Below are 15,215 nucleotides of genomic sequence, written 5' to 3' on the forward strand. Positions count from 1 at the left end.
TTTTTCCATTTATAACCACAGATAACAATGGAGGATCTCATTTCTACCTTTATCTCTCTATAGATTTTACTGAAGATGGGAGAATTTAATTGAGAAAATTAGATGAGATGTTAGAATAATAAGAAAGGCGTGATGTATTTCTAGCAATAAAGTGGAGCAGAGGTTACTAACAATTCTCAGGAATTGTCTGACATGGATTCAAGTTTGTTGTCACACAGACTCCTAAGAGAAATGGGCCTTTCAGAGAACAAACATGCAATATAAAGAATTTCTAAAGAGCCAGGGACAGGAGAAAAACTTAAACATAGGATACCAAAATGAGATATCTGGAACCGTGTTATTTAAGACAGCTACGTTCTTCCTAGGCATATGGCTTTATTTTCATCTAAACACTGATTATAAAAATCTAGTCTAGAGAAGAGCTGTCTCTGTTACAGAGGCTCGCCAGTCGCCACGACGACCTGAACCCCAGGCTCCCTAGCTGACCTCCACTGTCCATGTACTCCCCACCCTGGCCACGCACCGTGATCCTTCTCAGCATGTCCTGGTTCTCACCATGCACCTCAGATCAAGAAAAGGCACCATGTGCAATTGCTTAAAATGCATTTTTAGATTACATTTGTTAGTATATTGACAGTATTGTCAACTATTTAAAGGTTATCACTGGTTTGCAAGTGAAAGTCGCTCAGTCGTGTCTGACTCTGCGACCCCGTGGACTGTAACCTGCCAGGCTCCTCTGTCTGTGGAATTCTCCAGACAAGGATACGGGAGTGGGTTGCCATGCCCTTTTTCAGGGGACCTTCCTAGCACTGGTTTGGCCGGAGAAGAAGTGTGTTTTTTTGCATATAACTACCCTGGTTTACAGAACACATCTTTTATGAATCGGATAACCTTTGAGGAAGGGCCTACACAGTACCAGCATCCGGCCGGTGCTCGCTCGCTTCCTTTTCTCTGTACGGGAGGTCATTCAACCACCTTGACACTCACCTGGTTTACTTCCTTTCCCCCTCCACCCCTCCACCCCATGCACACGACTGGCTGAGCGGAGAGCAAGGGCTTGACATGTCACTCGTGTACTGATCTTGGGTGAATTTCCTAGCCCGTCTCGGCCTCAGTGTCCTCACCTGTAAAAGGGGTAAGACGCTCTGTGGGCCAGGCTGTAGTGAGGACTGACACTGAAGACAGAAGGCACTCAGTGAACAGGAGGACGCTAATATGATAATAAACTGGGACTCAGGGCTTAAACCTTTTCAAACATTTCCTCTCATTTAGAATGTGATTTCTTGATTGCCTTGGGCAACTTATAAGATGTGGTCATTTAAGAGGCTCAGTCATGATGGGGCTCCGTTTATTGAAGATGACTATCTGCAAACAATTATGTCAGGCTAACTCAATGTAATAATTTAATTTTTCTGATAGGCTCTGAGGGATGCTTCAGCTGAGTAAATATCTACACAGGAAGATCCCAGGGCCTGCTGCACCAGTGGGCCTTGTGGACCTAGGCTGGTACTACTGCGGACCTACTGCTTGCCACGACACGCTTTAAGGCCGTAAGATTCGCCCATCTTCCCGTTAATGGGTGTGTGTATATGTGCTGAGCTTCAAACAAAGATTTTTGCACAGAGGCATACAGACCTTGATGGAGGCCACCTCAGCCGTAAAACTCAACCTTGCCTGTGTGTCTGAGGAATCAGATCCTTTACTATGAGGACCAAGAAGGCATGAGCAAAGCAGAAAGTGCTTACTGCTAAACTAGAGTCAACATTTGAGCTCCTGCTGCGTGCCAAACACAGGGTAGATGTTTTTGGATCAGTTCAGTTCAGTTCAGTCGCTCAGTCGTGTCTGACTCTTTGCGACCCCATGAATCGCAGCACGCCAGGCCTCCCTGTCCATCACAAACTCCCGGAGTTTATTCAAACTCATGCCCATCGAGTCGGTGATGCCATCCAGCCATCTCATCCTCTGTTGTCCCCTTCTCCTCCTGCCCTCAATCTTTCCCAGCATCAGGGTCTTTTTCAACGAGTCAACTCTTTGCATGAGGTGGCCAAAGTATTGGAGTTTCAGCTTCAGTATCACTCCTTCCAATGAACACCCAGGACTGATCTCCTTTAGGATGGACTGGTTGGACCTCCTTGCAGTCAAAGGGACTCTCAAGAGTCTTCTCCAACACCACAGTTCAAAAGCATCAATTTTTCGGCACTCAGCTTTCTTAACAGTCCAACTCTCACATCCATACATGACCACTGGAAAAACCATAACCTTGACCAGACGGACCTTTGTTGGCTAAGTAATGTCTCTGCTTTTTAATATGCTATCTAGCTTGGTCATAACTTTCCTTCCAAGGAGTAAGGGTCTTTTAATTTCATGGCTGCAGTCACCATCTGCAGTGATTTTGGAGCCCCCAAAAATAAAGACTTTATTAAAGACACTCTTTCCACTGTCTCCCAATCTATTTCCCATGAGGTGATGGGACCAGATGCCATGATCTTAGTTTTCTGAATGTTAAGCTTTAAGCCAACTTTTTCTCTCTCCTCTTTCACTTTCATCAAGAGGCTTTTTAGTTCCTCTTCACTTTCTGCCATAAGTGTGGTGTCATCTGCATATCTGAGGTTATTGATATTTCTCCCGGCAATCTTGATTCCAGCTTGTGCTTCTTCCAGTCCAGCGTTTCTCATGATGTACTCTGCATAGAAGTTAAATAAGCAGGGTGACAATATGCAGCCTTGACGTACTCCTTTTCCTATTTGGAACCAGACTGTTGTTCCATGTCCAGTTCTAACTGTTGCTTCCTGACCTGCATGTAGGTTTCTCAGGAGGCAGGTTAGGTGGTCTGGTATTCCCATCTCTTTCAGAATTTTCCAAGTTTATTGTGATCCACACAGTCGAAGGCTTTCACGTAGTCAATAAAGCAGAAATAGATGTTTTTTTCTGGAACTCTCTTGCTTTTTTGATGATCCAGCGGATATTGGCAATTTGATCTCTGGTTCCTCTGCCTTTTCTAAAACCAGCTTGAACATCTGGAAGTTCTCAGTTCACGTATTGCTGAAGCCTGGCTTGGAGAATTTTGAGTATTACTTTATTAGCGTGTGAGATGAGTGCAATTGTGCGTTAGTTTGAGCATTCTTTGGGATTGCCTTTCTTAGGGACTAGAATGAAAACTGACCTTTTCCAGTCCTGGGGCCACTGTTGAGTTTTCCAACTTTGCTGGCATATTGAGTGTAGCACTTTCACAGCATCATCTTTCAGGATTTGAAATAGCTCAATTGGAATTCCATCACATCCACTAGCTTTGTTCATAGTGATGCTTCCTAAGGCCCATCTGACTTCACATTCCAGGATGTCTGGCTCTAGGTGAGTGATCACACCATTGTGATTATCTGGGTGGTGAAGATTTTTTTTGTTGTTGTTAAGATCTTTTTTGTACTGTTCTTCTGTGTATTCTTGCCACCTCCTCTTAATATCTTCTGCTTCTGTTAAGTCCATACCATTTCTGTCCTTTATTGAGCCCCTTTTTGCATGAAATGTTCCCTTGGTATCTCTAATTTTCTTGAAGAGATCTCTAGTCTTTCCCATTCTGTTGTTTTCCTCTATTTCTTTGCATTGATCACTGAGGAAGGCTTTCTTATGTCTCCTGGCTCTTCTTTGGAACTCTGCATTCAAATGGGAATATCTTTCCTTTTCTCCTTTGCTTTTTGCTTCTCTTCTTCTCACAGCTATTTGTAAGGCCTCCTCAGACAACCATTTTGCCTTTTTGCATTTCTTTTCCATGGGGATGGTCTTGATCCCTGTCTCCTGTACAATGTCACGAACCTCCATCCATAGTTCATCAGGCTGTCTATCAGATCTAGTCCCTTAATCTATTTCTCACTTCCGCTGTATAGTCATAAGGGATTTGATTTAGGTCATACCTGATTGGTCTAGTGGTTATCCCTACTTTCTTCAGTTTAAGTCTAAATTTGGCAATAAGGAGTTCATGATCTGAGCCACAGTCAGCTCCCGGTCTTGTTTTTGCTGACTGTATAGAGCTGCTCCATCTTTGGCTGCAAAGAATATAATCAATCTGATTTTGGTGTTGACTATCTGGTGATGTCCATGTGTAGAGTCTTCTCTTGTGTTGTTGGAAGAGGGTGTTTGCTATGACCAGTGTGTTCTCTTGGCAAAACTCTATTAGCCTATGCTCTGCTTCATTCCATACTCCAAGGCCAAATTTGCCTGTTACTCAAGGTGTTTCTTGACTTTCTACAAAAGCATTCCAGTCCCCTATAATGAAAAGGACATCTTTTTTTGGGTGTTAGTTCTAAAAGGTCTCGTAGGTCTTCATAGAACCATTCAACTTCAGCTTCTTCAGCATTACTGGTTGGGGCATAGGCTTGGATTACCGTTATACTGAATGGTTTGCCTTGGTAATGAAGAGAGATCATTCTGTCATTTTTGAGATTGCAACCAAGTATGCATTTCAGACTCTCTTGTTGACTATGATGGCTACTCCATTTCTTCTAAGGGATTCCTACCCACAGTAGTAGATATAATGGTCATCTGAGTTAAATTCACCCATTCTAGTCCATTTTAGTTCACTGATCCCTAGAATGTTGACATTCACTCTTGCCATCTCCTGTTTGACCACTTTCAATCTGCCTTGATTCATGGACCTAACATTCCAGGTTCCTATGCAATATTGCTGTTTACAGCATCGGACTTTGTTTCTCTATTACCAGTCCCATCCACAACTGGGTATTGTTTTTGCTTTGGCTCCATCCCTTCATTCTTTCTGGAGTTATTTCTCCACTGATCTCCAGTAGCATATTGGGCACCTACCGACCTGGGGAGTTCCTCTTTCAATATCCTATCATTTTGCCTTCTCATGCTGTTCATGGGGTTCTCAAGTTTTTGGATACTTCATATCAATTCACGACACAGTAGGCATAACTGGCATGTTCTAAGGAAGGAAATCGGGGCTCACAGATGTCAAGGAGACCTGCCCAAGGCCTAACATCTGGCTAATGGCGCGGCTGGGGCTTGAAGCCCACAGTGTTTCTGTACACACACCCATTCCCCCGCGTCCTGCAGCCCGGTCTGTATCAGCAGAGTGCTCGGCCCTTCCAGGGGTCATCTCACTGTAACTTACAACAGCCCTGGGAGGCAGATTCCTACCTCTTTCAGTCTTACATCTTCCAGACCTAAGATGATCTGGAGACATGAAGTGATTTCTCCCAAGGATGGTTACCCAACAAATGTCACAGTCAGTCTTTAATCAGAGACCATCAGATGTTGTTTCTCTCGAGTCAGAACCTATTAATCAATTTAACAGTGGCCAGACACTGGAGACCTGGGAACCTTGACCAAGGCTCTTCTTTCATATGAAGCAGGCAATTTAAAGGAGGCTGAGGATGAACTGCAGGCTGTGCAGTAGTAAGGAAACGGTCACTGATCTCATAGTGACCACATAGCTCCCAGACCACACCTATGCTGCGTGTGCCCTCACTGTCTGCGGGGCCAGACCACACCTGCTGTGCAGCCCTGGGGCTGCCTGCTCATTTACACGCTGGGGCCCAGGAGACAGAGGAAGAAAGCGTCCCAACTGCTCTTCTGACCTTACAGATGCATCTGAGCTTATCAGCTAGCATGGGTACATATGCACGGGGCAAATATATTACAGATTTCACTGCCTACTTACAGAAGAACTGTTACTTAAAAATCTCCAAAAGAAAACAGAAAGAGGCTCAAAATGTGCTTCTAGTACAGCAGTGGTCCTCAGCCGCACTGTCTACATCTCACTTCAGGGTTGGGTTCGGTCAGGCAGCACCCAAGAATCTCCAAGAATCTGCACACAGCCTCTAACAAGCTTCAGGGCCTGCAGCTGCCGCCAGCCGGGGACCCACAACCAAGAACCGCTGGGGTCAGGCTTCACATAAGACACGGCTGCCCCCATTCTCATCCGAGGGACCCACCATTTCCTCATCTCTCAGCAGGGTTCCTAGTGAGGACACTTCCTGGGGACATGGGTAGCACGAATGCTAAGAACAAAGGTAAATTTTAACAAAGCAACAAGATGGCCGGTAACTAACTACTCTGTGTAATAAGGGAATGTGCTTCATGAGAAGACAAGATGAATAAAGTACAGAATGCCTTTGGGTATGTTTCCCAAATTGCCTTGCAAATAAACATGCTGTTTTCATATTCAGAGCATATTAACACTAACTCAGTCTCCCTGAAAAGCTAAGTAGTCACTGAGCAAGGATGAGAAGGGGTAGGTCCCAAAAAACGAGAGTGGCTGAAGAGACCGTCTTTACCTGTGTGAATGTGACTCACTACAACCTAAAGATGAGACCAAGACCACTTTTTATTCTCTATACCTGAAATGTTTTCTATCGTTTAACTTAGTAACAGATTAAAAAAAAAAAACTGAAAAGGTGAATGTGTTTTTACGTATTGCTCTTCTACATATGGGCTTCCCAGGTAGCTCGGTGGTAAAGAATCCACCTGCTAATGCAGAAGTGGGTTTGATCCCTGGGTTGGGGAGATCCTCTGGAGTAGGAAATGGCAACCCACTTCAGTATTCTTGCCTGGGAAATCCCATGAGCAGAGGAGCCTAGCAGGCTACAGTCCATGGGACAGCAAAGAGTCAGACACAACTGAGCAACTGAGCACATACCTCTATGTATAAACGTTTAATTTTAACTGCTGCCACATTTGGATATGTTTAAAGACAGTGGAGGTAGAAATGCCTGATTAGGCTCCTGTGTTTATCATCCTTGAAGGCAGAGCAAAGCCACGCTCCTGGTAAATGCTTGCATCTGGCCAAGGGTTAACCTCGCCAAAGCCTTTGTCCACCAGTCGAAGCAGACAGCACACTCTGACCAGCTGAGTTGTATTATATTTCAGGGAATTGGGGTCATTAGCTGTGGAATGCTTTCGCTAAGGGAATTTAAGGATTAATGGCTTCCTTACAGGGGCAAAAACAGTTGCTGCGGTAAAACTGCAAGGTAAGAAGTTCTTGCTGGTTCAGCTAAATAAGCAAAAAATGAGTTTCAGCAAGGCTCTGACCATGAACAGCTGTTCAGTACAAACCTTAAACGCCAGTGTGAACAGAGACAGGGTGTCCAGCGCCGTCAGGCACACCTCAGTAGCAATGTTGGCTTCAAGTAACGACTGGTGGAGAACGTCAGCGTCCGAGTGGCCGTAGCCTGCATGGATCATAACACAAGGTCACTGTCGGCGGCTGCGGAGCACAAGCTGGCGGACGGTATGGTCACAGTCAACTCTTGATTATTTCCAGGCTTCCTTCAAGGCCTTACCTCCCTGTTGGCCTTTTTTTTTTTTTGGTGGGTGGGGAAAAGGGGGTACTAATAATGTTTCCATTCCATTATGACTCTTTTTCCACTCTGGATGGGGAGTAACAGCAACAAACATGCATTGTGCGCTTGCTATGTGCCAGCCGTGATTCTGTGAACTTCACACAGATCATCTCATTAATGCCTCGGTAGCCCTATGAAGTGTGTACACTTATTAAATCCTTTCTGCAGATAAGGAAATGGAGCACAGAAGGGCTAAAACTTATCTTAAGTCACACAGCTGGTAAACAAGGGAGCCAGGACTGGTACTTGGACTGGAGTTCACTCAATTGAGCCACTTATCTGAGTTGTTAGGATGGGGGGTGGGTGGGGGAATGAATGAGGCTGAGGTGTCTGAAGCTTCCATACAGACAGAGGCAGCAGCTTCATTAGGGAAGGAAAATGAGCTGAGGGTCAGGCTGCTGGTCAGTGAATCCAGCTCAGTCCCTTATTAGCTGTGTAACCTTGGGCAAGTTATGTGACCCCTTTCTACCTCAGTTTCCTCATCTGTAGAACGGGGATAACAACAGTACCTACCCTCAAAGGGTTGTGGTGGCCATTAAATTAGTTAATGGTTGTGAAGCTCATGGAGTAGTGCCTGGCACATAGTGAATGCTACGGATGTCTCAAGTCAATAACATAAAGATTTGTTTTATCAGCTAGAATCATGAATGATAACCAAGAGTTGACTGTACCACTAATAGTATTCTACTTGCTATATATAAAAAGCATGAAAGCCACTATGACTGAAAGAAATGTTTAAGAAAAAGAAGAGACTTGAAGAATCACAATTTAAATACAAACTGATATCTTCTGTATGTGGCTGTAAAATCCATTTAGTACTGATATAAATGTAGTTTGACATATAATTTGAGATATTAAATTATGAAATGGTAATGCATTAGCAGAAATATATATAGGGATGCAAAGATGTTATGGTATTGATCTAGATTACAAAGAAAGATGGCAATATAATAAAACATCATGTAATGTCTTTCTCCAAGGAGCAAAACCAATCAACATTTACTATGTAGGTAATTTTCTTAACACTCCAGAGAGGAGGACATTTTGTACACAGATCAGGAAAATGAAGTACAGAAAGCCTAGAGAGTTCTCTGGAGGCCAGTAATGGGGAAAAAACCAGAAACTACACTCCAAGTTCCTTATCCAGGTCACTGTATCATAATCTCCATTATAAAGATAAAATAAAGTAACTAGCATGATGTTTTTCTGACTTTAATAAATGTCAGAGAGTTTTGAAAGGCTACAAAAGCTTCTAAGTTGCTTTTTAAAGTATGACTTAATAAAAACTATTATGTGTTTTCATCCAACTTTGTTTTTCTTTGAAAATGGTGGTTCTGTGTATCCTGCCTCATTTTCACAGTGCGACAGCGTCATCGTGTCCTTACTGAAGCTACGGAGCACATCTGGCACTAGTACAATGCTACTAGCTCTGTTTCTTTTTATTTCTGCTTTTTGGGGGCCAGAAATCCAGCAGAAAGAAAGACAGACATTTTTTGGAACTAATATTCATTGAACTGCCTTTGTAAGCCAAGGCATTTCCTCATCTGGCAAGGTTTGTTTGGTGAGACACAGAGCCAACAAAAAGAGGAAAGCAAACTGGTGATTATTGTTACGGTGATCACAAACCAGGGCGACAGAGGACCAAAAAACCAAATACAACACCTTTTATCAGACCAACCAAAAATTATCACACGGGTGATATTTTGAGGGCTGCCATTTACCCCAGATGAAGCTTTAGAATCCGAATTAACCTGTAACAAGGCAGTTGCTTTGGTGATGAACTGTAATCTCTGCACAGAACGATCCTTTTCTCTCTCTAGATAAACTACTGGATAAGTGTATCCGCGTTTGATCATTACAGATGAGGTGGTCTGCACACCAAAGAACTCCAACAGAGTTTACTTTTATCTAGCAGAATGTCTAGAATGATTCAGGAATTGCAGTTTGTGAATGTGTGATTTTTTTAAAAAATATACATTATCAATGGGCCATGCTAATTAGTGACAAAATTTCTCTAAGCTACTATAATACACCACCCATAAGCCATTACACTGGCTATCTAATCTCTCTCAGAATAAGAGTCAAATTCATATAAAACCTGCCTGCCTGTGTCCGAATCATATCAAAGAAGCAGTTCTTTGGGCCACAATTGGTTATAATTTGTTGTTGTTGTTGAGTGGCGCAGTCATGTCCGACTCTTTGTAACCCCATGGACTGCAGCATGCCAGGCTTCCTTGTCCTTCACCAAACTTCTCCTGGAGTTTGCTCAAACTCATGTCCACTGAGTCAGTGATGCCTCTTGCTTCTCTTTAAACCGTTTCGTCTCAAAAATCAGTAGGATTCCTGAGCTAGTGTTACTGAATCATTCCTGAAAATCAGTAGCAGCACAGGACGCTGTGTGAGTGATACAGATTGACTGGACAATCTGCCAACGGACACCCCCATGGGGACAGCCTGTCTTAAGGCCTGGGACAGAGCAGTGTATGAGGGAAGACTCAAACAGGTGGTCACCGTGTTACTGGATAACACAGGGAAATCAAACTGAGCTGGCAAACCCAAGAAGGGGTCTTAAGAGACACGGTCATTTCTCAAAGCATCGCTCAGCAACTTTTTAAAGCTGACAAAGCAGATTCTGACCGAGGCCAGTAAGGAGTGCTGTTAACCCTACTGACTTCCACTAGGGGGCAGTGGTGCCTCGAGGCGCAGGCACTGAGCCTGGTCCCTGAGGAAGGTCAGGGTGGGGAGGACTTCCCTGATGTGCCATCATCTCTGGCGGGCACGTCAGGGGTCGCTTTAGAGACCTCAGGACCCACTGCTCACATGTACAGTTTCCAGTCTGTTGTCACTCAGATACAGGATTTATGCTAAAATCCCACTCAAAGGCCAAGGATGAGACCTTTTCCCCTCTAATGTCATTTGCTGTGTTTAAACTAACTCTACTCCGTTTTATGCAGTTCAGTTTCCTGAAAAACCCGGTGTAGTAATGCTGACCATGCCTCTAACTATCCCTGGCCCCTGGCCCCAGCACACATCAGCGGTGATGTGGTGGGAAGGGCAGAAGCTGATCCACAGCCACTTGCCTTTTCCAAAGTCACAGGACATCTGGCACATAATTCTCTGCAAGGGCTTCCCAGGTGGCTCAGCGGTAAAGAATCCGCCTGCCAATGCAGGAGACGTGGGTTCGATCCCGGGGTCGGGAAGGTCCCCTGGAGGAGGAAATGGCATCCCACTCCAGTATTCTTGCCTGGAGAACGCCATGGACAGAGAAGCCGGGGCGGGGGGCGGGGGGGGGTACAGTCCATGGGGTCATAAAAGAGTCAGGCACAACTTAGCGACTAAACAACAATTCTCTGCAACTTAGTCCAGTGATCTTAAATCATCTCTTATACTGAATTATATGAAATACAGGTTTTCTTCAAGGGTTTTTACCTCTTGACTGGCTTTTCTCCCGTCAATTAGTGGGAAATATAGATTATCATTCAAGTGAATTTAACATATGCCTAGAATAACATATAATATTAAGTACAGAGTGTTATTTTATTTTGTAAATGTATCACTTATTTGCAAGTGTGTCACTCAGTTTTCCCCTCATTACCTGGTTTATATAAGATATTCTCTGGGCACCTATCACTTTCAATTTGTCCTCTGGCATAAGTCTTTTCTACCAATACACAATGAGTACATGTTACAGTAAACAGGTCAATACCTTAATGTTGTAAACATTTTCTTTTTATAAGCCCGGGCAATGTCCCATGCAACAAACTCCTCTGCTTTGAGTGTTTTTAAGATAGCTAAGCCCATTGGTCACAGTGAAATTGTCACTTTCATTAATTGCTGTAACAATCCAAGAGCAAGTGCCTGCTAGGGTTATACCTGCAGTAGGTATGGGGTCTCTCCCCTTGTCCCACTGTTAACTGGTGATGGGGACGCGGCAGCCTGGCCTTCATTGGCCTAAGTTCTTTGCGGTCCTCTGCTGCCCCCTGCTGGTCATGCTGAGCTCTAACAAAGCCTTTCCTACTTGAACCAGAGAAAAGAGGAAATGCAAAAATGCCGGTGTCTAAGGGATTCTTCCTATTTCCATTCTTTTCTAAAATAAATCCATTTTAGATTCTGGTATTCCAGCCAAGCCTCTCACATACTGGATATCTGTCATATTGGTTGGCCCAACAGAAGGTACTGTATTCACTGTTAAATAGGAATTTTCTTAAAGACACATATATGGCTACAAATTTCCCATAAAATGCCTAGGTTCCAGAAGTAAAAAAAATCACCTATATGTATATATACATGTACATGCTCACAGGCATACACATGTATACATACAGGATACACTCTCTCGCTCTGGCTGTTGGCTGAGTTGAAGACATGGAGCTCAAAGGGCTAATGGAGGCAGGGGCCAAAGCCCCCCAAACACAAAATCAGAATTAGAGACACAAGGGAAGACTGAGTTCCAGGGGAAGATGCATGGACTATGAGACACTGGCAGCTATCCGGGGTAAGCAGGCATTGCAGGCACCCTTCAGAAGGCTAAAATAATCAGCTACGCACAGCTGATTGGAAAGGCAGAAGGAGAAGCTTTGATTGAGGATGGTGTTGCTGAAAACTAACTAAAGAAAAACATTCAGGATGAAAAGAGGAGAGGGGCGGGTAGGACGGGGTTCTCTGTGGGCAGCAGGAAGAGAGGATGGAAATCAACAACGGTAGCAATATGGTCTTTGGCAGCAGAACACAGCCAGCTGTCTCTCTCTTCCAATTCAAGCCACCACCGCAAAGCCCATTTGCGGTGGGAGGAACTGCTGCCCATCTTAGTGGATTAAGGTTATTTATTCATGGGCTGATCATTCCGTTTATTTTTGTCTGTTTTCTATGTTTCCTAAACAATTACCTTGGCAGGCGGGGCCTTGGCCTGATTATGATGTTGTGTTTTTTTTTTTTAATACTTTAAGGTGTAAGCATTTATTTTAACTGATAGTGAGATAATCCTTGTGTTAAAAATTTTCTGGGCAAAAGGAAATATAGCAGGTCCTTCAGAAGAATGGAAATTTGATTTGTGTGCTAAATAGAAAAAGAAAACTAAAAACAGTGAAACTCCTTGTTCTGTTTGTTTGAACCCCATGTCTGCAGAGCTGAAAAAGCCGTAACAGAGGTGGATAAATCAAATTCTTAGATGTGTTGTACAAGGTACAGCTAAGTATAGAACTGAGAACTAGCATTTGAAGGCTACCGGCTCAGTGTGTGGCAGACTGACATAATATTGATTTAAATTAAGCCTAGAATTTTATAGAGAGAGACTGTATCCACTACATTTAACTTTGCTGGGGGTGGAAGAGGGGGTGGAAGCTGCTGTATTTTGATTCCTCAGCCTGAACTATTCTCAATTTAAGGTGTTGGGAATACATTGTCTTGACTCTCAGCCTGTACAAAGAAAGAGGTATGGGCATCACAGTTCATGGGATGAATCCCTATGATTAGAAATGATGAGAAGATATTAATAGCTATGTATTACAGATGTTGCTTGGAATGAGTATAAATAGTTGCCTACATGGCACAATAACTAGCTAACTCATGCACGGAGCGAGGCTGGGACGATTCAGAGACCACACCACTGACAGAAATGATCACACTGAAGTGCTGCAAGGTCGAGATCTTACAGGTTTCCTGCTTGAAGAAACCCTTAAGGAGATTAAATTTACACTTAGATTTCTAGAAACAGCACAGGTGCCCTCTGGCAGTTGATAAGAGTGAATTGAAGATAATGCTCCTATGTTTTGGCAAAGTCTCTACTGTGAAGTTAGGAAGCCCCAAAGTTAGGAAGGCGAGATGAATGAGAGGTCTCGGTTTGCAAGTGAAGCAGCCTCGTAAGCAGACTTCGACCTGATTAAATCTTACCATTGTCTACAGAAATCCCAAGCACACTTGATATCTTTCTCACACTGAAAACACAGAAAAAGTCACTTTGTTATTGGCTTTTCCACACCCTCACACATTGATTCACGGGCTTTACGGCTTCGCAGCAGTTTAAGGATTAACATTCAGGGCTGGAATGTCAGAATGGGGACGCTGGGTCAACTGCACGCATGGCCTTAAGGGGGCGAAAGCTGCCCCAGAGGTTTCCTTGGAGTCACGGGGGGGCGGTAAATGACAAGAAGGCGGCTCCTGGTAATGAATCAAAATACTGAACTAAAAATATCAGAGGATATCCCGCTATCATCATCAATTAGGCCGGATTTTGTTTTAAAAGCACCAAGCAGAGGGTGTGGGGCAGAGGGGATGAGCGTTTGGGTCTGCTGCCGCAGCTGACCACGTCCCACATTGTGTCATTCTCCTCCGAGGAAGGGGACTGCGTGGCGAGCTCCTGGTCCTCCTGCCCTGAGCTGCAAGAGAAGGCGAGTCGGTGACGCGGTGTGCGGCGCAGTGGCCGGTGGGGGGCGGTCCCCTCGGGGCTGTCACGTGGGATGGCTGGCTGTTACGATGGTGCGTCATGGGACTTACTGTGGTTAAAAGTGAGAGAGTTATCCAGGCTGCCCAGCGGCTGCAATCTCGCATGCATCATCCCTGTTCTGTTACGGGAAACAGGCAATGTCTGAGACTTTCGATCATGAACTATGGGTCCCAGCCCCTCCTGGTTCCTGCAACATGAGTGAAATGGGATAGGAGCCAAAGTTAGACTTGTTACACTGCGGCGAGACGGGGAGGGGCGTTAGTGAGGCCGGGACACAGCACGGAGGAGACGGGCCACACACAGACCAAGCGCGGCGGAGCCTGTCTGGGGCCCCGGGAGCCAGGGCCACACACGCAGCAGGGCAGCGCTCACATTCACAGCAAAGCACCTGAGGGTGAAGGAGCGAGAGCCAGGCCAAAGCAGAGGCCTTTCCGGGGCTGGAAAGTCCTTCAGAGATGCTCTTTTTTAATCAGGTGAGCATCAGTCCAGTGTGGTGCCAAAGACCAGCATCTGGACAACGGCCAAGACAGCACGCGCCTTTTCAGATGAGACATGTTACCAAAGAGCGGAAACGATTTTATTTTTTTAGGCAAAATAAAGGCATGGGAAGAAAACGGGACAAACATGCGGTGGGAGGGAATCTGTGCGGCGGTGTAACACCTTCGATTCTTACCCAGGCAAGGAGAAGAGCCACACCCTTTGTTAGACTTGTCAGCAGCCAAGTGAAGAAAACAGAAAAGTGATCTGGGTTAGCGGCCAAACGGCTGACTTCCTACTGTTGTACCATCACCAGAGCAGACGAGACATGAGCCCAGCGCCGCAGTGACGCCTGTCCCCCGTCCCGCGGCCAACCGTCTCCCTCACTGTGTTACTGTGTGGAGTGCAGCAGGGCATGCATGGAGTCTCATGGGGCAGCATGCTGCTGGGTGATTCCAAAGGGACACGATGAGAAGGTGTTCCCAGGACGGGAGCCCCATGGAGGCCAAACACGGACGACTCGGGATCCTGTCCGCATGCAGCAGAGACCACGGCACGGTTTCCTATAAACCAGCGTGCGGCTCTGCACCGGACAAAGCAACACCTGCCTCCTCCCCCGCCTCTCTATGCTCATTTACTTTTAAGACCGTCCCAGGAAGCATCTCTTTTACATGCAAATATATACAGGGTACTTAGGAAGTCAGAAGACTTTTCTCTTAAAAAAAAAAAAAGGTTAAATTTATAGCCATTGAAAACAAATCAGTGAACTGTTTCACAAAACCCAATTCCACAATTTGTAGGGGCCGAAATCTTTGGCTTCTCACATTCACCACGTTTAGCTCTGAGGCATTTTATTCTATTTGCACAACATATTCCAAATGCCATCTTGTGACGTGGGTGGCAGTTACTAAAAAGAGGATGAGAAGCTCCCCCAGCACAGT

General features: G+C 44.9%; 1 protein-coding gene and 1 long non-coding RNA gene across 10 annotated transcripts in view; one reads left to right on the top strand and one right to left on the bottom strand.

Annotated features, from left to right (window-relative positions):
* The window catches only part of DOCK9 (dedicator of cytokinesis 9), a 273,883-nt gene that overhangs the window by 37,035 nt on the left and 221,633 nt on the right, over nt 1-15,215 (bottom strand). For 2 of the 5 annotated variants that reach the window (XM_065902028.1, XM_065902029.1), the window contains exons 38-39: nt 13,245-13,288; nt 7,069-7,184 (exon numbers count right to left, since the gene is read on the bottom strand). In XM_065902028.1, coding sequence (XP_065758100.1) covers nt 7,069-7,184; nt 13,245-13,288 — 160 coding nt within the window. Of the gene's footprint in view, nt 1-7,068; nt 7,185-13,244; nt 13,289-13,847; nt 13,985-15,215 lie in introns of all 5 variants that reach the window. The other 3 variants (XM_065902025.1, XM_065902026.1, XM_065902027.1) reach the window with 2 other exon arrangements.
* Nucleotides 7,119-15,215, top strand: part of LOC136144271 (uncharacterized) — a 30,310-nt gene continuing 22,213 nt past the window's right edge. For all 5 annotated transcript variants that reach the window (XR_010658511.1, XR_010658508.1, XR_010658510.1 and 2 more), the window contains exon 1: nt 7,119-7,243. This is a non-coding gene — a long non-coding RNA (uncharacterized lncRNA). The remainder of the gene's footprint in view (nt 7,244-15,215) is intronic.

This window comes from Muntiacus reevesi, chromosome 11 (assembly GCF_963930625.1).
Source record: "Muntiacus reevesi chromosome 11, mMunRee1.1, whole genome shotgun sequence".
Classification (NCBI taxonomy): domain Eukaryota; kingdom Metazoa; phylum Chordata; class Mammalia; order Artiodactyla; family Cervidae; genus Muntiacus; species Muntiacus reevesi.